General features: G+C 46.1%; 1 protein-coding gene across 2 annotated transcripts in view; it reads right to left on the bottom strand.

Moving 5' to 3' along the window:
- Nucleotides 1-24,211, bottom strand: part of SS18L2 (SS18 like 2) — an 88,545-nt gene that overhangs the window by 41,763 nt on the left and 22,571 nt on the right. For both annotated transcript variants that reach the window (XM_085637879.1, XM_085637880.1), the window contains exon 2: nucleotides 22,585-22,747. In XM_085637879.1, coding sequence (XP_085494005.1) covers nucleotides 22,585-22,653 — 69 coding nt within the window. In that variant the 5' untranslated portion in view covers nucleotides 22,654-22,747. The remainder of the gene's footprint in view (nucleotides 1-22,584; nucleotides 22,748-24,211) is intronic.

Here is a 24,211-nt window from a genome sequence, read left to right as displayed (position 1 = left end):
CCTCATACTTCGCGACACTATTCGGCACAAGGAAGGAGCAACGTTCCAGTCAGACAGATAATTGAGCTGGCACCGGGCTCCTCGGATGAGCAGCTAAGGCATGTGGCACTTGGGCTATTATTGTACAGGAAGGAAACAGATGCGTGCGAGAAGTACAAACACTGTGAAATTAGGGAGCTCAGTGAGCAAGAGACAGGTCTTTAATCTGGAAATTTTCCAGGAAGCCCAGGTGAAACGTTTAATTTGTAAAGCTGTGTTCGCTCTTAAGAGCAGGAAGATCATAAATAAATTAGAAGTGCTTGTTGTAGTCTTGCTCTAAGTAAAGGGCAAATGATCAAAGGCTCCTTCGATTTGTTGAGTTCTTCATTATATGGCAGCTGTGCCAGCCTCCGTTTAGACTCTACAGTTTTTTTTTTTGTACTTTAGGCGTGTAGAGTTGCACGGAGTATTAAAACATGCCCTCGCCATTGCGGGAAGGCAGCGCTGTTTATTTTTGCATCGCGCTTTCACTTTAAAGTGAAAGTGCGATGCAAAAATGAACACGCAGCATCCGGTCTCCTTTTGAGACGGCCTATCTGGACTGGATCTCAGAGGCTTGTTTACATAACACGCCTCTGAGATAAGAAATTGCTTCACGACAGCCGTGAAGCAGGAGACCCAGTCCTGATGGGCTATCCCAAAAGGAGAAAGGGCGGTAACACAGAAGCCTCATTTTCAATGGGAAGCCACCGTTTACCATAAATGGTGATGCTACCCAATGAAAAGGAGGGGCGGGGCTTCAAGCCCCCTTCTAAAATATACTCACCCACAATATGTCTCGCAGACGCAAGCAGCGCATGCGCGCTGCAACGCAGGTCTGCGAGACCTAAAAAGAATAAGTGTGTAGAGTAACATTTCTTGTTTACATTGGTTAACAGGCACTGAATACATTAGCCTGCCATAATTTTATATGAAAAGCTACAGAGTTTAATTGTAGCACACTCCTGGTCTTCGCCAATATGCTACTATTTACATATGGTGTTCTAAGAAACACTGACACAGGATGCTCTGTTTCTCCAGAATCAGGTATACAGGTAATTCGGGCTCAAGGCGTTGAAATCTGGGACTGCTCCCGAGAATCAGGGACGAATGAAGCTTACCCAAAAGTGTGACTGACTTGGATGAAGCGTTCTGAAGGAACCAAGATAGGGAATTATTTAGTTTTGAATGCAGAATGATTGCGGAAACGACAAACAAACTGGTGATTTGTGAAACAGTGATTATGGCTGTAGACACTAGATAACCAGTTAGGTGCTTCTCAATAATAAAGACACTTGCTGCCTTACACAGGTTTTTTTGATTACTTTTATTATTTATAGCTTTTGGAATCAAATTCCCAATAGTGACCAGAGCTCTGCGTGACCAGACACGCAAGTTCAAACAACCACCACCTATCCTTGTAGATAAACACCGTTTTTGGACATAATCAAAAAAAGAAATGCAAATGTATACCGAAAAAAAACAAGCCATGGCAAACCCAATAGGTCTCACCTTACAATTAGGTTACTCGACCTTTGGCCGATCCCTTTATACATCAGCTAAAAGTAGAAGCACTGGCAATGCCAATATGTCTAGCCTATGAAAGAGATAACGGCTTTGCCAATGTGTTTTAGCGATGCAGTACAACAGCGTGGCTGCCGTTTCATGACTACATAGCTAAAAGTTAGTAGTGTAGAGGAGAGTGGAGTGGCGCGGAGTATCGTAGAGTGGAGTGGCACTGAGTGGAGGGATGTAGAGTGGAGTGGTGTAGAATGGAATTTGCATGGTGTGGTAGTGCACTGCCACTGCAGACAACACAACTGAAATGACCATCACATTTGTACAGACATACAGTTTTACTGACAAAACTATACAGTGCACCAAGGATAATGTGTAGAATTGGCATCACCTAGTGTATTGATTTGTTGTGATCATATGAAAATATTTGTTTCCAGCACACTTCAGAATTACAAACAAAATGTGCTTCATTTGTGCTTTCCTAACTCCAATGTATTATGAAATATCTGCACAGTTAATGTAACGACATTTAAATGTTGTCTACTAGGGGGGAAAAAAATACTTTCCTTTCGCCCCCCCCATAGTCAGATAAATCCTCTTACTTTGAATCAAAAAAAGAAAAGTAAACATCAAGCTTCCTCTGAAGACAGCCAGACATTGACCTTGGTATTTGAATACACAGCTAATGTGACCAGAGAAGAACAAAATACAAAGGTCTGTTAACAGAAAGCAAGCACTCGTGGAAAAATACAGTAAACAGGCTATGCTCCATGGGAGGGACAAAGACATGCTGGACAGACTATAATAAATAAAGCCAGCAAATAGAAAGCAAGCAAAGGTAAGTTACAAACCACAAAGCCAATTGTAATCAATGGGCGGAATGCAAACTTAGGTCAGATTTCAAAATGTCCCCAAGAAATCTTTTGCAACCAGACAGATATGCTATCTGGTAGGCTTCAACCTAAAAATGTGAAAATGTCAAAACACCTGGTCTTGGCGGACAGTCTGCCTAAACACTAGAAAAGCATGAATAAAACTTAAGCTGAAAGGGGGCGGTCCTTAACCTCCTGCTCTCTATATTTTCTTATTGAATATTTAATTAAATGAGGCACAGCTGCCTACAACCAGACCTAAAAAAGTTCTCTTACTGAAAATTGACATTTTTAAAACCTCAGAAGGCGAACTTGTGAGTCCAAATTATCTGAGACAATTCAGACTGGATTAACACAAAATCCTCCTTAACAGGAAGCAGTGTTTACAGTGTCCAAACCAGATGGTGAATGTGTGGCTGAAATTGCATGATCTTTACCAGCATTAAAAGCTAGCCAACGCGGGCAGTGCTTTAGGAACATTAAATAAACATTCTCAACATAAGCTATGTTTCAGAAACCACATATTTTAAATGTCGAGGTATGTAAGAGCTGACACAGGAAACGGGCCTTGTTAGAATTATACCAGTGTTCTTGTACAATTATTTTATATTCTGGATGGAATAAATGGATTTGCCCTGCTGTTTGCCACTAGCACAAAGTTCTTGTAATACCTCCAAGTAGTAACACTGCTTCAGTTTTCAAGGCCCATGCAGGAGTAGCTCATCAAGTCCAGGTTCCTTCTTTGTATTCTAGAACCTGTGGTCCTGTTTATCTCATTATAAAAGTAAGACTACTAGTACCAAAATGCAACGGAACCTACAAGGCATGATAAGCTATTCACGTATGGAGCTCGTAAACTTAAGAGCTCTGCGTGCGCACTATAAAATTCCTTTCGAGAACTGCTCCAAAGTCCAATTATTCTGCCTTGTGCTAAAAGAATGTGTGGTTTATGCAGGCATAAACATGAGCTTAAAGGCTGCAAGGGTATATAAAGGGAAAAGTGATTTAGCAACACTTGCGATCAACAATAAGTCCGGGCTCTAGCTCCCAAGTGATTGGTTTACAGAAAGAATATGCACCAAACAGCTCAGAAGCAAAGTCACGAGAATCTGCCTTGTAATGAAACACAACTTGTTTGCCACTAGTGCATAAGTTCAGGCATGTTAGAGCAACTGGCTAATCAAAGCATATTTAAGGCAGTGAAACATGTTTTTTTCTGTTGCTAGGCTGCGTTTCAGGGCCAGACATCTATTTACAACACGCTGTTTCTCAAAATCTCATCAGGTTTTTTTTAGTAGCTTGGCTTCAGCTCACAGACCTTTGCTCATGTCATCTCACGGTACAGTTCCAAAGTTTATTTTCTGAACTCTACATGAGAACACACCAAGCTGGCCTGTAGGTACATGAAGATTCAAAACAGGCAGAGCTCAAACTGCACACAAATAAGAAATTAAACAAGAAAAAAATGCAGCGCTATGGAGAGAGCAGAAAAAAGCACAAGCGTTATGGAAGGATCACCAGGACAAGTGGAAGAGGGGAAGAAATAGTACAATCACATCAGTAGTAGCGGACAGGCACCGATCAAGTTTGGTTAACCTCGGCTTGGTCCCTTCGCCACTGAAAGGATCGGAAATTACGTTTGGCCAGTGGCGGACAATTAAGGTGGCTGCAAAGAAGAGGGAAGCTGCAGTCAATAAATTGCACGCAATGAGTGAGCTCCAAGCCCTTTTTAGCTCGAGCCTAGATAGCACTTGAGCTGTCTTTTCAAGACCTGTTGTATATACTTTATTGGCTTACAGCCTGCCCATTGCTTCTCATTTGTTTATTTCAGTGACCTTTAAAAATCCTTGCTTCCAAGTAGTTAATCTTTCCTATTTGTCCCTCCTGTTAGTCGGTTGTTCACTCACACAGAGCAGTGCCCCATTACTTGTAACCTGCCACCTGTGTGCATTTAGGCTTGTTTCTGTGCACTATTTTCTTCTTTTTTTTCTACATGTCTTTCAGGAAGGTAGTGTTTTCTACGTCGTCATGTTGTTCTGAGGTGTCTGGCAGCATGGGAAGGTTCTCCGTTCGCACAGTTGCTCCCCATGCCTTCCGATTTTGAGGGCGACTGAAAACAGGCCTGTAAATCTATAAACAACCGCAATGGACCGCACTCCACTAGCCTGTAAATCTAATTGCCTTTCTTTTATCAGCACAGCACCCACTTTCACGTTTCACCATCGCACGCCTTTTATTGGATCAGCATGGCGCCCCACAGCTGGTCATCAGCACTGCAAGGACTCCGGTATGTGTAGCCTCGGGCCCCAGGAGCCTACGCGCTTTTTTTTTCTTTCCCGGTCATCGGCGTCTTTGAGGTTTCCGGTCCTGTGCTTACTCTGTTTAGGTTTATTTATGGTGGGGGTACATTAGTGGTAGAGGGGGCCAAGAGGGAGTCTACACATCTTTGAGAGTGCTACTGCATTTTCCTGTAGTTTGGAGTAGTTGTGGTCTGCCTATGGTTGGGGCAGGTTGTAATCTCTCCCCTGGTGTGCCCAACCCCTGCCTCTGGGATGCTTTACGCTGCTTTTGCCGCAGGGCGGCTTGTTCTGAGGTGAGGGGCAGTCACACTGCATGTCTCTCAGCGGCCACTGCTCGAGTCACACTCTCTATGTTGAGGATCTTGAGGGGCAGGTCTTGATGAGCAGAGAGTGGATCAAGTGGTTTTTGGTGTGGATGGCACTGCAGATTCCTCGTGATCCCAGTGCAGGTATTCCGGTGTGTGCCCAGGAAGGAAGGGGTGGGCGAGCTCCTGGCTTCATCGCCTGTGCTCAGGAATGCCAGCAATGCCCGGAAAGACCTCGGCTCAGGTCAGTTCATCAGCCGAACAGGGGCTGCAGCAGGAATCCCCCAACACCCCCACTGGTCACTGGCCACTGGTGGAACACTCCCCTGTGTAGTTTGCCATCCCTTCTCCAACATTGTGCAATCATACACATGTATGTGGAGGGCGTGCAACTTATTACAAATCCACATTCTGCTCTTAAAAGTCTCTTCTGATTTACAGTTTCGCCACAAGGTTCAAGTGAGTCCACACTCAGCTTCCCTAGATGATGAAGTTGGTCTTGGCATCTCAGTACGAATCCCAGCTTTTGGTTGGCACAAGGGGCACGCATAAGAGCGAAGCGGTTCCTGCTAGGAGTTCTTCCATTTGCCCGGCTAGCACCCTTATACCCACCCAGGGAGCCGATGGGGCTTGCCCTGGCCTGCCCGGAAGCCAGTGCACTGATGCAGTGTGCGCACAAAGAGGTCATGACTGCTTTGTATACACTTTAGGGGGGGATACGCTGAGGGAACAGAGAAAGCAATGAGTAGGCAGAGATGGGGCAGATAGCACTGTGTGGTACTGCTAGTCGAGCTAGGCATTTACCCCCTCTATCCCTCCTAACACGTGAAACCAAGAACGGGACATAACCAGCCTAGTGCCTACCCCCAGAGACAGGTCCTCCTAAAACAAACAATCTGACCATGACACGCTGGCTTTACAGCACAAGCACAGCACAAATATTGCTTCTAGCTCTAAAGAATCAAAAGTTACTAAAAGCTTGGAAGGCGGCCTTTTGCAAAAGTTGCCTAATCTCCCTTCTGCTGCGTAATAGCTGTATTTGGGTGTTAAACTGATACTAAGGAGGTGAAACCTTTTCCCAGACAGTGTTTACACTGTATAAAAATGACAAAATAAGGAAGTAATACCATTAGTATATGTGCCACTTTACGCCGCATCGTTTGCTTTTTCTTGCTGCATAATTAAGTCAACCCTGCTGCATGATTTGGTCCTCCCATGCCACATAATTCCAGCAGCCCTTTTTACGAGTAAACATTCTATCGGAAGGGATCTCTCCAGAGGGCCAAACTCCTCCCAATACACCAGCAGCCAACAGCCTTTCCTTTACCCCGTGTGGTAGAGATTGGGCAGGGCAATAAGGGGACTTACTGAGAGTATGAAAGGAATTTTTTTTTTTTTTTTTTTTTTTTTTTTTTAAACAAAGGGCTCTATTGCCACCCTTCCAATCCTTTGAGCACAGGGCTTGAACATCCCCAACCACAGCCTCTGAAAGCCAGTCACATTCCCAGAAAAAAAACGAATCTTTGGGATTTCCCTCTCATCTTTACCTTAGCTGCCACAAACCGAGAAAGACCACTAAGCAACAGTGATACTGAATGAATGGAACGCATTCCTGTCATAGGGCCTCACTCTGCCCATTCAATGGAGGGGTGGGATAGAGGGTTACACATTAATCTGCGCAATCCCAATCAGCTCCACCACATGAAGGAGAAAGACCATCAGGCACAATGACTAAGTGTCCAGCCCTTCAGAGTAGAGCCCGATTTCCCTTTCTCTGAACACACAAGGGGCAAAAAGTGTTTTCCTCACCAGTAGAGGAATATCAGGGAGAGGGGGCGAGTGTAGGTGTGGAGTAATTTACCTTCCTTCTAAAGTGCTCTACAGGGGTCAGGAAACCCCAGTGGGCAGCAAGATTTTTAGCTGCCTTTATACACCTAAGAAAGTGACAAATACACAGCATCAAGGGCACTGAGACAGACCAAGGAGAAATGCAGAAAAGGGAAGGCTCTCTCGGTTTCAACAGCATTCCTGCCTGAAGGAATTCCTGCCCTCTGATCATCAGGGTCATATATGGTTGTGATCCATAAAAATAACAGTGGGGAGCCAGGCATTCTGACACAAGGGATGCCTATTTGGCATCTACCCTCCATCGCCATTTCAGCTTCAATGGAGAAGTAGATCATAGTTGTACCTCATTAGTCGCCTTCAGGAAATGTGAAATGGTCCTGGACAACATAGATCATTTAATGTTTACAAACTTGCAACCGTACCCTCACCAGAATACACAATGTGCAACAAGGTTCCTCCTGAGTAGGAACCGTGGATGGTAGTTAATGGGGGTGGGGGCTGTAGCTTCGTAGTCACGGGACGCTCACTGCAGACTCATGAAAGGTGGTCGCACAGCATGGCTGACCTACCCTCCATCATTCTGGAATCTTGTTCCAGATGGTGCATTCTGGTGAGGGTATGGTTGTAAGTTTGTACACATATATACTTACCATCCCTCGATGAGTAGCAAATAAGGTATCTAGGTTCTGACAAAATGCCACGATCTGCATGACATACAAGGCATGAAACATGTCGACCACTATCCTGACTCACAACGCTTGACGAGACCATTAACAATCTCTTTATGAAAGCATCACAGGCTTTTAATCTTAGCATGGAAACCGCTAAATAAAGGGAGTTCCTATAGTTATTTTCAACTATATTCACCCCATATTCTACTCATTCTTGTACGTGCACCACAGATCACACACACACACACCCCCTTCATCTACGGCAGAAACCACAGGGAAAAGATCTCCAGCAAAAAGCCTTCCTTTGGGGCCCGTTGGGGATTGCAGTGCCGGCCCAAAAAGGAACTGCCCGATGATGAAGCATGATAACTCCCGGGTGTGTGAGGGCCCTTTCTCCTTATAGGAGCTATACCCCCCTTCTTTTTAAATAAGATACCATAGTTCACTTTTATTTAAGAAAAAAAAGGAATAGAAACGGAGAACTAAGGACCCTGGAACAAGAGGTTCCTGCCTCTGTCCCCTACCACCCTGTGAATTTCTAATCTCCAGCAGAACACAGATGAAGAGGGCTTGCCTTCTTCCATCTTTGGCACGAGAAAACCTAGGGCCCATTTAATTTACTCCATGCCTTTGCTTTTTACATAGGGCATTTGCAACAACTGTCTGCCATGACCTATTGTCTGGTCCTCTCTATCCATCTTACATTCACTTAACTCTGTCAAAAAGAGATGCTTGTGGGGAGCCACACCAGCAATGGAGAACAGCAGACCAAAAAACTGCATATATGCTCAGAGCCATTTTCCAATGCATGTTTTGGCACCGAGATTTGACCATTTTATTTATTAATTTAAGAGTTTTTTATGTTCATGTCTTGGTAAATTATTCTAGGATAATCAAATCAATGCATTAAGTTAATCTACAAAGCTACCATCTCCAACTGCCTAGACAACATAAGCACCTTCTTGGGCAGAAATATATAGTCATTACTGATAAGACTACAATGGAATTAAAGAGTACTGAAATAGCTTCTATGAAGGAACATCTAAGGAAAACATTTGGAAACTACAAATCCTGACGAAGACTGAGTACAGGACAGGAAATTAAGTTCCAGCTCAATAACATATCAATCCTACGATCAGTGAATTATGTTGGCTTTCTGTCAAAAAGTGAATTCAATTCAAATTGCTCATGCTGACACAAGCAATGTATGGATCTCAGTCAGATCAACTATAAAAAGAAAAACTATCAATCAGCAAGATAATTTTGATTCAAGGACTAAATGCTCCTTACTCAACACAGGAGAAACTCCCCTAAAAGAGGGAAAAACCTTCCTCCACAGGTTGACTGCATTATGGAACAATCTTTGTTGCTCTCCAACTTTGAGGCAATGTCATCCTTACGGAAACTATTAAAATATATATTTTCTAATAGGGTGTTAATTAACTGGCTTGTACTTGGAAGATTTATGTTAGTAAGGTTTGTTACAAACATAATGAAAATTACGTTGTTACTGGTTAGCGATTTAAGAGAGCTCTGCAGAGGAAATTCACAATGTCAAATTGTATCAAGAGCTGACGAATCAGATCTTTCTAGACAGTCCTCCTGGCAATTTTAGAAGGGATGTTAGCTTCTCCGATAGATCCTTTTGATTGGAGGGGCCGGTCTTAACATAAGGAAGAGGGTAGGAAGTCCCACTGAGGCGTTGGTATGCAGAAGGGGTTTCTGAAAAGGTAAATGTTTAGGCCTTTCCTGAATTTAAGCTAGTTATAATTATTTTATTACGGTTGGGTGGAGGCAGTTCAAAAAGGTGAGGACATAGCACTTTGAGGGATTTTCCTCCATGCCTTAGTGGCTTGGGTTTACTTAATTGATGCAAGTTGCATTTTTGGGCCATAAGTTCCATGAGGATTGACAGTGTGAAGCGAGGTTTTGCAAGCAGAGGGGTCCTTTACCTAGGAAAACCTTGTGCTTGGAACACCGAAGTGGTTTCTTTGTTGAATTGGGAGACAGTGAGGGAATATCAATGCAGGGGTCACATACTCATGTGTTAGTATGTTTGAAAACAACCGGACACCCTTGTTCTGAATTCTTTAAATTTCTGTAATTGTGATGTTTGTATGCCAGCATATTTGGTGTTGGAGCAATTCAATTTAGAGAGTATTGCAGCCCAATGGCAAGCAAGGGTTTGCAGCTTTGTATTTTTCATTAGAAACTTAATCTATGGAACAAAAGGGCATTTCAGACTTAAATAGGATCCCCCAGATTTTTGCTTTGCTCGTTGGTGTTGGGGCTTGTCCAAATGCTGGCAGGCACTTCTAAGAATGAGGACACACATGACGCTAGATTTCATCCATGAAAAGGGTTTCTAAGCATTCCTTCTTATTCCTATGAACGAAAAAGCTCTTTAGGCATAGGAAGATCTGAGTGTTGTCCACTTTCCTCTGGAAACGGAGGTGGTACAGGTCAATGGCTTGGGGAAGAAGGTGCATGCATATATTAAACAGGTGCCCGGTATAGTGACGATTCCTGGAGAAGTGCACATATAACTGGCCAACAACTTGGAAGAATTGATCCCGATTTATTGTCTTCTGTTGAAAAGGAAAGATGTAATCCAGTCCATAAATGCGTCGGATACTTCGGCCCACTTCTTCAAGGGGGCAAGTAGAGTTTGGGGGATCAACCATGTCATAGGCAACCGCCTAGTCGAGCAGAATTAATGCCACTAGTTGGTTCTCATCTCTGTCTGATGAAGTTCCTCTCAGATGTTCATTAGTGGACTTTCTGTATCAATTCTTCGTCTGCAACCTGACAGAAATTTATGGAAGAGGTTTTCTATTTACGTTAGGTAATTGGTCTACTATATATGTATCCACTCCAAGGCTTATACTTATGAATGATAGACCTATGACTGGTCTGTAACTGGACACATACTGCAGCTTTAGGGGAGTTGGGAACGAGACCTGTGAAAGAAATTGGTTTATCAAGCATGGTACACCGTGGGCTAGTGACAGGAGAAAGTACTTGATGCAGTGTGCCGAACACAGGTCAGCTGGGTGGTATGATGCTTTGTTCTTTTCAGCAGTTATCTAGCATGTGATGCAAGTTCATAGGATTCAAAAGAGCTGAATTTCTTGCGTAAGGGAGAAGGAGAGAAAGTAGGGGTTCAACTGTCATAGAAGTAGTATAAAATAATCAAAGGTGGTGTGACTTGTGTACATTGTCAGGGGTCCCCTTTCCTTACCAAATAACCACTTGCAAACCTTAAACACAAACTTACAATTGCTGTAAGCACCAAAATTCACTGCCAAAAGTAAGTGTCCTACCAGCCTGCTTTCTCACATTTCCCCCTAGCTAAAATGATAAACCACATGCACAGACTGGCAAAGAGCACAACAAAGGAAAGGAGCAATAACTTGCGTATGTCAAATGCTTTTGGTGTGAGAAAGAAATCACATATCAGGAAAGCTATTAGCATTCCAACACGCGTTTCATCTAAAAATAGCAAGCAAGCATCAAAAATATTCTATGTGTAACCTAGCATTTCAACAGACCAGAGCTTTATCATCTGATCAGTTGGCCATGTAATACTAAATTCTATACATTCTAGTGCTACATTATACAATTTTTCTGAATGCAATGAGCTGAGGAAAACACGAGATCAAAGAAACTGTAGATACGAGAAGAGCTTGAGGAAAAGCTACAACAAGCTATGGTAAAAGAAGACTTCACTAAATCTGCAGCTTTCACTTCATTGTACCAACTGCAGAAAAAGGCTATGCTTACTTGAACAACATGGAATAACAAGATGGCAGAGCATTTAAGATATGTGGAAATGTGCAATAATGCAGAGGACTTAGAAACTTTAAGCAAGCATAAAATTAGATCCACAATTGTTAATGCAAACATCTAGGTATACAAAAAATTATGTTATTACAATTTTACTTAAATTTGATTTATGGTATGGGGGCACCAGAGAGCAGGGTGGCCACACTCGTGTGAGGTTCTTGACATTCAGGACCAGTATCTGCATGCAAATGAAGGTCACCGCAAGCCCCGTATGGCGCTGGGCTCCTGGGCACTTGGGGAGCCTGGATTTATTACTTGTGCGTGGTGACAGCTCCCATTTATTTCAATGGTAAACAGCTGCGAGGAGGTTGCGGCGGCCGAGCACACAAGATGGCGGCGCCAGTGATCACTGCAGCGGCGCTGGGTGGGCGTGCTGACACACTGGCTCAGGCATGCCGCTGGACAGGATTGTGGAGCTGCAGTGAGTTGTAAGGGTGCACCGTGCCTCGCTCTGTGCCAGTGGTGAGGGCTAGTGGAACTGGAGATGCCCGGGCCTGCTTGCCGAACCGCCGGGAGGGTGATGTCCCCCTTCCATTATTTCCTGATAGTGGCTACTTCGCCTGGGTGACCTGGTTTGAGTGACTGTGCATGGGCTCCATGCCCCTACTCCTTACTAGATGTGCCGCAGGAGCTCTGCTATTGGATGCAGAGTCTGCTCATGTCCCCTAATTACTAGGGGTGGGGTGAGACCACGCCCTAGTGCTGTTGGAGAAAGTACAGCACGTTGCTGGTTTGAGTGGGGGGCCCTCACTGTGGTGGACATAGTTTCCCCATTGCGCTGCTGCTCCTCTGCGAGTGTGGCAGTACTCTGTCTGGGGTGCGGCCTCTTCGGGTCAGGTGGCTGCACCAGCCTTGAGTGGGTGAGTTGTAACGGTGGCAAGATGGCCTTAATACACCCATGCAGAAGCTCGTAGGGGAAAAAGGCAAAATTCCAGTGTGAGGTGCGAAAGAGTGCACGCTCTGCCATGGCTGTGCCCACCCGGGATGAAGCTGCAGGCACGTCTCAGATGCAGGCGCTCCTGATGCAGAAACAAAACATCTCTTCCCAAGGCCATGCAGGAAAGCTTAGCCTTGATTGACAACAAAATGGATGCAATAACAGTGTGACTTGACGTCATTACCCCAAGACTGACAAACACAACTGTCAGCTAAAGGAGGCAGAGCAGAGGATTTCTAGAGCAGAAGCGGTCTTGGCAGTTAAGGGGGACAAGATGCTCAACATGGAGAAGGTACTCCGGGTGATTCCCATCAAGAATGAGGACTTACAGGCATGGTCGCACAATAACAACATTCGCTTTAGTGGTGTGCCGGAACCGACTCACGCTGGCCGACTAGAGGACTATGTTGCAAAATTGGTGGTGGCCCTATTCAGAGCAGCAGACTTCTCCAGCCTGCTGGTGGTGACGAGGGCCCACCACTCTTTGGGTGCTCGGCTGCAGCTAGGGGCACTGGCATGGCATATCGCAGCCCACCTGTTGAATTTCTGTGATAAAGACATTGCACTCAGGGTGGCAAATGAAATGGTCATCTTAACTTTGAATTTAACAAGGTCTCGCTGTACCCAGACTTTACCCTGGCGGTTCAGGAGGCACGAGCAAATTTGTCCGGGTAAAAAAGAAACTTACGCAGGTCAGAATACAATATGCCATGTTATACCCAGCGCACCTGAAAATTATGCATTAAGGAAATAAGCATATCGTCCAGACCCTGCAGCTGGAATGGAGTTTCTAAGCCGACTGTCGAAGGACCCCAGTCCGAGACAAGAACAGAGATCCCCGATGGGGTCAAATGCCCACAGTTTGACTCTGACCGATGGTAATTTAAGTTGGCTCCCTGAAACCCGGGAGGGAAGCTTGAAGTGTTGGGGGGGCCTCTTGTGTAATGCGGGATGCCCCACGTGAGAGTGGTGCCCAATTGAATATAGCCTTGGTGCATGGGCGCCGGGTGGTTGAAGCTCACTCCTGGCAAGGTGCGACGCCTAGGGGACAAGGATGGATTGTGACTGGTCTCAAGTATACTGGATGGTATGATATGCCCACATTTAGATGTCCCAGGCACCCTCGGCGACCGCGGAGGATGACACACGGTCTCTCATGGTAGCCCCGGAGGGTAGTCCCCCCTGTTCTACATATATAGGCACTTTGTGCGGTTTCTTTTTTGTTTCCGAGTTGTTGAGGGCAGTATTAATGCTTTATCAGGGATTCTTTGTTGGGTGGGTTAAAGTTCTAGGTGGAATTGGGCCACGAGAGTGGGAGGGCTGGGTACGGGGGTTATGTTCATTGCATACAAAGTGGAGCATGCCGAGCCTATATGTTACTGCTTGGAGACATTGCAGTAAGCGCAGACAGGAATTGCAGGCACGAGCGAATGTATACAAGACTGACTGATGACTGATGCAGGAGGGGGTGCTAGCTCTTGTTACAGTTTAACTTGTAATGTCAGAGGTCTCAATCATCGGAAAACCAGGCAGGTCTTCGCCTATCTAGATTGGCACAAGATGGGTATTGTGCTCCTGCAAGAGACCTACCCAATTACGTGCTCGGATGGGGGTCTGATGAGGTGTTTGGTCCTTCTGCCGCATCAGTTCCTCCTATTCTTTCTACGCAAGGGGGGTGGCCATATTAATAAAGAAGAGCCTCCCCTTAGTCAAGGATGGGTCACTGACAGATACGCAGGGCCAGTATGCCATACTTTGGGGAAGGCTGGGCCCCACACAGCTCACTATTGTTAACTACTAAGGGCCAAATATAGATGACCCTGCATTCTTTGCTCTCCCGTGGGATAAAGTATGGTCTGCTTATTCACAGGCTTTGATATGAAAGGGTTGGTGATTTTTTTTTTTTAATAACATTTTTATTGATAAAAATCAAAATGGAGACATAGCTTTCTTGTTGTTTCAGACACAGTACACAGAAAATCAGCACTGTAAGATAGGTCCAGCAAACCCTGGTGCCCCGTATCCACTGAATCACTCACCAGATCTAAACAACAGATGATACATTGCAGTTCAATGGAGCCCCCACCTAATACTTAATGTTAAATCTGAGGCCTAAACAGAGGGCACTTATGCCAGGTCCCACCTTCCAGTCAGCACCAAGTCACATAACCTGCAGCGTCCACACCTGCATTATGCTTCTGTAGAGTCGGTTCCATGCGTGCTTATTGTCTTAGTAGTCAAGTAAGCTTGGTAAAGCCCCCAGACGTTTTTAGGTCGATTGCGGGGAGGTAATAACTCGCTATAGTGCTCAGTTTGCGTACTGCCGTAAGTTATGCCATGAGTCCAACCAGATAGGGTGGGGGTCGGACCGCGGGACCAACAAATCGCCACTCTACGTCTTGCCATAAGAAGCCCCATATCTATCAGATGCTGGAGTCCCTTAGGTAAATGTTTGGAATAGCCCAACTGGGCAAGCGTAGGGTCCAGATCAATGGGAGTGTCGGGATGACTTAAAAATAAATACCCAGAAAGACGCTATCCTAGGGCATAACCAGGCCAGGTGGTAGAAATCTGCAGGGTTCGCTCCACAGCGTTTGCACGCAGCAGAGTCCCGCAACCCGTATCTGTGGAGTCTCTCTGGCGTGTAATATATTCTATTAAAAAACTTAAAGTGTATCAGTCTATGATGCCCATTTAATGATACTAGTTTTGTGTTTTCACAGCAATACTTCCAAGTTGAGTCATCCAGAACCCGGTTCAGGTCTGTCTGCCAGGCGAGTCGAACCTTAGTGTAGCGATTAGCCCTATAGCCCGGCGCAATGTTATATATTCTTGAGACTATGCGTACCGGCGATGCAGCTTTGATCACATATGTGAGCGCCGCCACCTCTGGCGCCTCCTCCAGCTCGGGACCCAATATTTCTCTTAGTGCATGTCTTACCCTGTGAAATTGAAATTGGGTTAGTGTAGTTGCCGTACAACCCTCCGGGATCGTGTCTTCCCACAATTTTGCTTTGCCGTCGTCAAACAGCTCCCCTATTGTGTGGATATTTATGGCTTTCATAGCCCGAACCACCCCTTTTTCCCTACATGGGGCAACCAGTAACACCAGTCTAGCGGTGTCATAGAGGAATAAAGTACGGCGCCAGCTTGTAATTTCAGAAGATTATACCAAGCATGCGTTGTCGCATTCATCGAGTCTAGTATCCCTGTTCTGCGGTCCTGAAGCCTGAACAGAAGCACCGGCAACGGAGTCGGGCCGCAACAACCTTTTCTAACTGGAAATGTGGGGCATCCGTGGGAACGTGTATCCAGTGATGAGCATGAGCACCCTGCGCAGTTTAATAATACAGCTCTCGATCCGGCGCACCCAGTCCGCCCATGCGGTATGGGAGTGTGAGTTTTTCCCACTTGACATGTTTCCCAGACCAAGCTAAACGAACCATCAGAGATGTCAGCACCCGAAAAAAGAAAAATCGGTAGGACAATAGGAATGTTAGTGAATAGGAATAAATACTGTGGTAGTACAACCATTTTCATAATAGAGATGCTACCCACAAGGGACATGGATAGCTGTATCCACCTGTCCACGTCATCATCCAGTTTGGAGATCGCTGTCCCGTAATTTTCTTTAAAAACCACCTAAGAATCAGTATGCACTTTGATGCCCAAGTACCTGGTGTGAATTGGACTGTCTCTGCCGTGAGTGGGAAAATAAGTGATTTATTCCAATTCACTTTGAGATCGGACCTGGTCCCAAACAGAAATACCTCAAGTAGCACCGTCGAAAGATTCTGATCGGGGTTTCTGACTTATAATAAAGTGTCTGCATAGGTGGATATAATCAAATTGAATGTCGGAAATCATATGCCCTTATAGCTATGATATTCCCTCATCTCACAGGCAAGGGGTTCGGCAACCAAGTCATATAACAGGGGGAGAGTGGGCACCCCTGGCTCGTACCTTTAGGGATATAAATAGGGTCAGTGACCAGATCCCCAATTTTGATTCTAGCTGTAGGCGAGTTATAAAGCACTCCCATCATTTGCAAAAAGATGCTCCCTAGTCCCATTCTGGTCAATACATGCTTAATAAATTTCCACTCCACTGAATCAAACGATTTCTCCAGGTCAAGGAAGACCGCCACGGCTTGGGTGTCCTGTCGAGTGTGCTGTATAGCCCCAAATCCGGTTCTTAGATTGTACGTGAGGTTTCTCCCAGGAACAAAGCCAGCTTGTTCTGGTGATCTCAGCAGCGGCACCAGGGGAGATAATCTGTTCGCTAAGACCTTTGCTTAAATGTTCGTATCGACACTGAGGAGCGATAGTGGCCTATAGGGGCTGCAAGCAGTCAAGGGTTTTTCAGGTTTTAGGATAGCAACGATCAGTGCTTTCCGCATAGTAGGAGGGAGCATGCCTGTTTCAATGATTTCCTTGAACAGGGTCTGCAGCTGCGGGATCAGCAGGTCCCTGAACTCTTTGTAGAACGAGACAGTAAGGCAATCTACCCCAGGTGCACTATTAGCTTTCATTCCAACTAGGGCTGCTGTTATTTCGTCTACTTCCAGCGTGCGCATAAGGTATTCCTATGCCCATTCAGTAGCCAAGGTAATTTAATATGCGTGAGGTAATCTAAGATAGCTTCATCATCACAACTGCCCTCCGTGCTAAACAGGGATGCATAGTATTGCTTAACTCTGTTGGCTATGTCGAGAGGATCTGTTAGTGGTACCCCCTCGGTGTCATGTAGTTGTAACATTGGACTTTTCTCTTCTGGTTTTTAACAGGGAAGCTAGTACCGACCCCGGATGGTCACCCTCCCCATATATGCGGGCTGTCGCATATTTGCCCAGGTGTCGTAGCTCAGTATCCGCAGTCGAATTATACTCTTCTAGAGTGCGGTGTAATTCTTGTGTGACACTTTAGTCTGCGCCCACTAGCAATTGTTACTCCAGGTTAGCTAAAGTGGATTCAAGGTCTGTGAGGCGCTGACTGATTGTGCGAAGGACTCCAGAGAGTTTGGCCATGGCCAGGCCACAAATGTACACCTTGAAAGTCTCCCACACTGTGACAAAAGGGTCGACTGAGCCTACATTAACATCAATAAAGGTCTCTATATTCTCAGCCAGTTTCGCCTTAAAGACGGGGTCTAATAAGGAATACGGGGGGAACCTCCAAGTAAAGGGAGGTGTAACTGTACGCTGGGTTTCCAAGTCAATCTGTATGGGGGCGTGATCCAACAGCGTGCGGAGCAGAACCTCGCAGTCACGGATCAGTGCGAGCCAATCCCTAGAAAGAAAGAAATAATCAATCCTAGTGTGGAGGTTATGATAGGATGAATAGTGCGTGTAGCCTCCCGGGCCCTGTGAGCGGGTACGTCACATCACATAAGTCTAATTGGGTCATGGCAGGCATAATATACCGGGCGGAGGGGCGTCTAAGTGGCCCACCTGATTTATCTAAAGTGGGGTCTAGCAAGCAATTAAAGTCTCCTCCCCAGAGTAAGGGACCTGTGCCATAGCGACTCATCCGCTCTAATAACTATGTAAAAAAAAGCAGGGTTGTCAAAATTGGGGCCATAAGCGTTACTTATAATCAGTCCAAACCCCTTCCCACAGCAGCGTGAAACCGCAAAACAACCCTACGGGTCAGTCTCCAGTGCTTCCAGGCAGAGATCAGATCTGGGAATTATCCATTTCAATACCTCCTCAGGCAGGAGATGTGAACCCTGCAGCGCATAGGTTGCCCCTTAACCCTCTATGTTGTAACAGTGCACTGTGCGGGGACAAGTGGGTTTCCTGCAGGAGTGCGAGGTCAATACCACGTCTAGTGAGAAAGGCTATATTTTTCCACAGCTTCCTATGGTCATTGAGACCCCGGACATTCCAAGTTAGGAATTTTAACCTACAAGACTGTGCATGCATCGAGATCTAAAGTACAAATCAAAGTAAAGTGCACCGAACTGTCTCTGTGCAGATCCTATAGGCAGAGGTTGCCCGTCCAGTAGGTTGGGGAAACCTAACTAGGGGAAACAAAGCGCTCCCGTAGCGTCTATCTACATGAAAAAACGGTGCATCATACAAGTATATAACTGTGTCTACTCCGTCCCATTGATATCTGGCTATAAGAGATGAAGAACATGCAATTCATGGCTGCTCTGTCTGCTTTTGGTACCGGGGCCTAAACCCCCCCCCCCCCCCCCCCCCAACTACAATTACCCGCTAACCGGTGCAATGCTAGTGAACCGCCAGGGCCGTGTCCCCAGCCAAAGTCCTGTGGCCTCCCCAATCGTGCACACCAAACACCATCTTATCTGTGTCACAATCGGCCAAATCCTCAATCCTGGTCGTCCAGACTGCCCCGGTCGTTCCCTCCAAGGTGCTCTGCCTCGTGTCCGTCTGCTTTTTACTGGACCACTCCTTCAGGGCTTTTTGTAACGTCTTGGGATCCGTAAAGATCCGCGATTTGCCTTGACGATTTACACGAAGACGTGCTGGGTATAACATGGCATAGTCTAGGTTTTGGTCCCGCAACAGTCGTTTCAATGGTGCGAATTGCTGGCGCGCCTCCTGCACGTGGGTCGTGAAGTCCGGAAATAAATAAATCATTGAGCACTCAAACAGCAAAATTTGTTTCTCTCGCGCCGCCTTTAATGCCGCATCCCAGTCTCTATAATTCATCAGTTTGGCGATGATGGGTCACGGGGGGAGCGCCGGGGGCAGGGCGTGGGCCCAGCGAGCGATGCGCTCTTTCCAACACAAACATGGGGGAGAAAGTCTCGCTTCCTAGCAGTGTCACCAGGAGTTTTTCAACGAAGAGTTCCATGTTTCAGACCGGAGTCGTCTCCGGCAGGCCCACGATACGAAGATTACTGCGGTGAGACCTCGCCTCCAGGTCCTCCGCCTTGTCATACAGAACTTGTAGCACCCTGCCCATTTGCTTCTGTTCGGCGTCTAGGTCCGTCTGTGCCTCCTCAACCTCAATGACCATGCGTTCGGACATATCTAGCCTTTCCACCTGCTTATCCATCCGTTCAGTCATTCGGTCCGTGCGATAGGACAGGGAATCCAGCTTAGTGCCAAGGATCGATAAGCTGCCCTGCAAGTTCTTTTCCATGGCCTCCAGTAGGCCACGAATATCACCATCAGCCACTACTTGCGGCGCGTCTTGATTTGCGTTGGTCGAAGGTGAGTTTGGGTTGGGATTTGTCCACACTTCCCAGTTCGGCTCAGCTACCGCGAACCACGGCACCCCCACTGTATCAGGCGGATTGTTTGTGCGTTTCCACATATGTGGCAAGCGGTGCGGCACTACAGCTCACAGGTGGTCAACCTCAGGATCTCCAGGGATGAGCCCGCCGCTCGTTCGAGGCACCACTGAGAGACCCTGCCCCCTCCGCACCACAGTAGCTCCAGTGGACCATAGGAGCGTCCTAGATATTTTCAAGTTATGCGATGAGCCGGGGAACTTACAGCACATGGACACCCTGGTTAGAGCTCAGGGCCATCTAGACTGTGTGAACGGTAGGGCCAACCAGGAATAAGGCCGCACGAGATGGGGTACAGCAACAGCGGAACACAACAGGACCAGAGCGCCAATACGGTCTCGCCCACAGGTCACCACCGCAAAGAAACCACACAGCGACACACGTCATAGTCAGGGTGCTCCAGAGCCTCCGATGCGCAACTCAAGGGTCATCTCAGGACGAGCAAGGCCTCACCAGTCTGGGCGCAGCAGAGTCCGATGGCAGTCGACCGTCGCAACAGGCCGATCCACCACCGGGCACAATCAAGCGGTGTGCCTCGCAGCTATCAGCCCACAGCGGCGGCAGGGCCCTCAATGCAGCAGCTTCAGGGATCCTGACAAGGCCTCAAACCGGTGTTTCCCACCACCTGGGACAGCAGCGGGGGGTTGTGGCGTTGAGCCCCGTGGGTGCAGGCAGCAACGGTGGACCAGCTCACGGCATAATCCCCAGTCTTCGGGCGGAGCGTGTAAGGCCTCTCGTCATCAGCGCCTGTAGCAGCTGTCTCACCGCACCAGCAACACTCCCAGGTCAACGATGGCGTGCCTCGCCCCCGCAGCAATCTTCAGTCTTCGGGGATGGGGCGGCATGGCAAGCGAAGCGCCAGCAGGCACAGTTGCGCGCTTCCTGGGCGCAGACACGCCTCACGGGCACCACCTCTGCTTCACTCGAGGCCGGGGCTTAAAGCCCAGCGCGGGAGCACCGCAATTCACCACAGCAGCAGGGCACAGCTGCAGGCGTAGAGCTCCGAAAGCGGCTCAGCTTGTGTACAGCACCTTCCGGGACGAGCACCTGCGGAATTTAGGATGAAATAGTAAGCTCCAATATGGGATTACTGGAGGAGATTACGACGGCTCCACGGAGCTATCGAGCTACGTGGCCATCTTGGGTGCAGGCAAGCTCCGCCTCCCCGTACTACAACCCAGGTTGGATAGCCAAGCTATCCAGTGGATCCAGAGTGGACAGAAGAGTCAGGGAAAACAGTGAGACAATATGATCAATAGGAACAAAGCCAATTCAAGACCTTAGTGGACAGTTAATGGACTTAAAAAAATCTTGGGGCAAACACCAAGTGTTGCAGCTCAGTAGACAGGGTTCAAAATGTAGGAGTATGTTCATATTCTTCTTGTGTGGAAGCTGAGCTACTGGTATCTTTCCTGCTTTATGATGGCCACTGAAGCTGAATTCTTATGTGAACAAGCTTTTGTCATCTTTTGGGTAGTCATGCAGACCTTACGAAGAGTGAAAATTGACCAAAGAGGATGATAAGCAGAGGGAAAAACCGCAGACCAAAACCACTCCCTCCCTCAACCCCCTATCATAGTCTTGCAATTACTGCTTTGGGTGCACGCTAGGTCAAATATTATATTCCTTAAAGTAGAAAAAAAAGTAGGCCAGCGTTACGGTCTCTGATGGACTGGGCATATGCAGTTCCTTTGCCAACTCTATTGGTTCACCTCTTCTTCCATGTGTCATTCATTTTTGCCTGCCACTGAATAACTCTTAGGTCAATGACCCCAGAAACGCAAAAGAACACAGGTAATGTCATTGAAAGAGTATGCTCTGCTGCTCTTGGAACTGGGGAGGGAGTACGGCTCATCTTCTATGAAAAATATGGTACACAACTCTGACGGGTTTAGAGACAGAGCAGGCTTACTGAAATTAGGTACAAACTAACAACTCTGAACCACAGGGAGCCACAGAGCATCAAGAAGTGATCGGGATAAAGGCAAAACCAGCCACAGAGTGGGCAGTTGGTGAATCTCACAGTCCCTCTACAGTCACTCCCCCTCGTCATCTACCTCAGTCTTCCACTCCACCTCTCCTGTCTTCAGGCGTAAAGACCTCAGTAGAGCCCTTTGTCGCCTAGTACTTTTCCAACGTCGTTGCTGGAGCCAAGTGCTAATGTCCCAGTGGGTCTAGAGGCTTTGCCGTTCAGGTATTCTCAGGTCTTCTTTAATTCTATGTACTTTTGGATGCTTTAACTGTGCTACTTCACAGGAGAAGCGGTGTAAAACATCAAATGTAGTGGCCGTTGTGGGAAGGCAGGGGATCATTTCGGAGGAGGCAATGGCACTTTAAACAGTTGTCCCTTCTTGTCTAGGATGACGACCATTTTTGGCTTTATTCATTGGATTATGGTACTATTAGTCTTGCTTTTCTAATTAGAAAAGCAAACCATCCCATCAGAAAATGAAAAGCACAAGCTTCTCACTTCCCTACACTGGACAACTTCAGATCTAAAGCAGTCTCGGGCACAGAAGCATATCTGATGATATTTTACTTCGCACCCATGTATTCTGAAATGCTAGGGATAACGAGAGGCATCCGGTCTCTCAGTTGTAGACAGTCAACAGCCAAGTTTAATATCTTAAATCTTAGTAAGTAGTTTATGCACTTTGAGTCGTATACACCGAGTATTTGGAATACAAACTAAAAGCAATCTTTAAAACATATGGATGGCTAAACAAAGCTATTTAACATGCTAATGAATGTTGACAGTGTTGGTTTTCAAATGGATTTCAAAATTTGCTAATGCTTTATGCAGCAGACTTACCCAACACCAGAGTGAGTGTCCTGCCTTTGCATGGCTGCAATGCACCCACCTGGGATCTAATGGAACCACTGGGCTATATGTTACAGTATTTAGACCTGCTTCAGAAGCATAGGAGTACATACACTCCAATTACCAGACACTCAAGTACCTTTTATCACCTGCCCTCTGACTTCGTAAAGCACATTACTCACCCGCTGGATGGTATCCTGGTTGATCTCAGCTTTCCCTCTGTACCTCTCCGGGACAAAAGTAACAGACATTCTAGCCTGAAATTATCTTATTACAGCAAATTGCCACCAATTCCTCCACCAGGCTCTCAGTCGTCACTCACTTTGAGCTGATGTTAAAGGTAACCTTGAAAAAATAATAAAAAGACAATCAGGTCTCAGAATATAATACAGCAGCCATAGTGGATAAAGTATAGGCCAAAATTAGTGAAAAAAGAAAATTTCGACCTCATTAAACACATTTAAAGCTTCGACTAAAGCCAACATCCCCTATGAAAAGGCAGTTAGCCATAAAATACAGTTTTGAGAGGCAAAGTCTGCTTTATAATTTATCATTTAAACAACGGAAAGGACTCTTCATTCCCATTAGGAGCACCCAGAGAAGATAAAGAAACAGTGGCGTGTATCGAAACAGAGGGTTGTATACTATGGAGCTTGTTTTTTAGGTCAATTTCTATGAAAGTTTTGCAGACGAAATTTTACATATACATCTCTGTGATCAAGGCGGACAAACGCTGAAACGTGTTGGGTTTTCGACTGGGAACCTGAAATATAACATCCCCTGCGCTATAGGGACTGAGCCTGTTAATTGCGGAAGGAGTGTGCGTACTGTAGCGTTGCTGCGTGGTGGACCGTAAAATATATATATATCTAAGGCAACAGGCTTCTAATAAATAGCCATATGAAATGACAGAACATAGCAGAGCCTACACACCAGTAAGTGGTGAAATATAAAAGTGCAAGACCACCCGCTATGTAGTTGAACACATTGTTGCAATCTTACTGTCAATACAATTTGCATGTTCAAGGTATTTTGTTATAGATTTTTGAAAAGTTGATGTATTCAGTCAAGCATCAACCGAGTCACTGCTTTGCAGTGTCTCGGCTGAGAGTAACTATCTACGAGGGGGTGGTAGTCTGCTTTTCTTGGTTTTAGAACACTAGGTGCACGGTGTGCTTATTGTATTTCAGTCGTTTTCTGCATGATCACTGGTTCATCTTGGGGCCATTTAAAGATAGTTACATCTACTTCTCCTTCACGGAACAGCTATTGGAGGGGCCACATGCAAGTGGACAGATCACAGATTCTATGCTTATTCTAATAAGGTTCGGGTGGCAACACTCTGGTCTGTATTTTGTATTATTTTATTAATTTTGCACTTTCTCTGAGGTTATTCCGATGCAGTTTATTCTGTAGTACAAGCAGAAGAGTCCAATACACAAGCTTATAATAGTTTTGCCATGGGTGTTCACAACATACAAATAAGGTGTGAAACTCGCAGCTTCTGTTTTACTGACTTGGGGTGCATGGGGTTCACAATTATGCGAGGAGTTTCATTTGTGTTTACATGGGTTATCTTGCTTTAAGGTGACCGTGAGCACAAACTGTGGGGAGAGTTAAGCATCAAGTGTTTCTTGAATGTACTCTGTACACGTATGATTTGATATCATGGTGGCACTATGGATTTCTGCTAGATAAACAATGCTAATTGGTGTGCAGATAGGATTCTTTCCATATCGTGTATTGCAGTCACCCCTGAAGAAGGGTATCTTCCCAAAATGCACTGGGTATATGCCATAATGGATGTAC

The sequence above is a fragment of the Triturus cristatus genome, chromosome 12, assembly GCF_964204655.1.
Source record: "Triturus cristatus chromosome 12, aTriCri1.1, whole genome shotgun sequence".
Lineage (NCBI taxonomy): Eukaryota > Metazoa > Chordata > Amphibia > Caudata > Salamandridae > Triturus > Triturus cristatus.
Note: the sequence above shows the minus strand (reverse complement) of the source record. Positions and strands in the feature narration are given on the sequence as shown.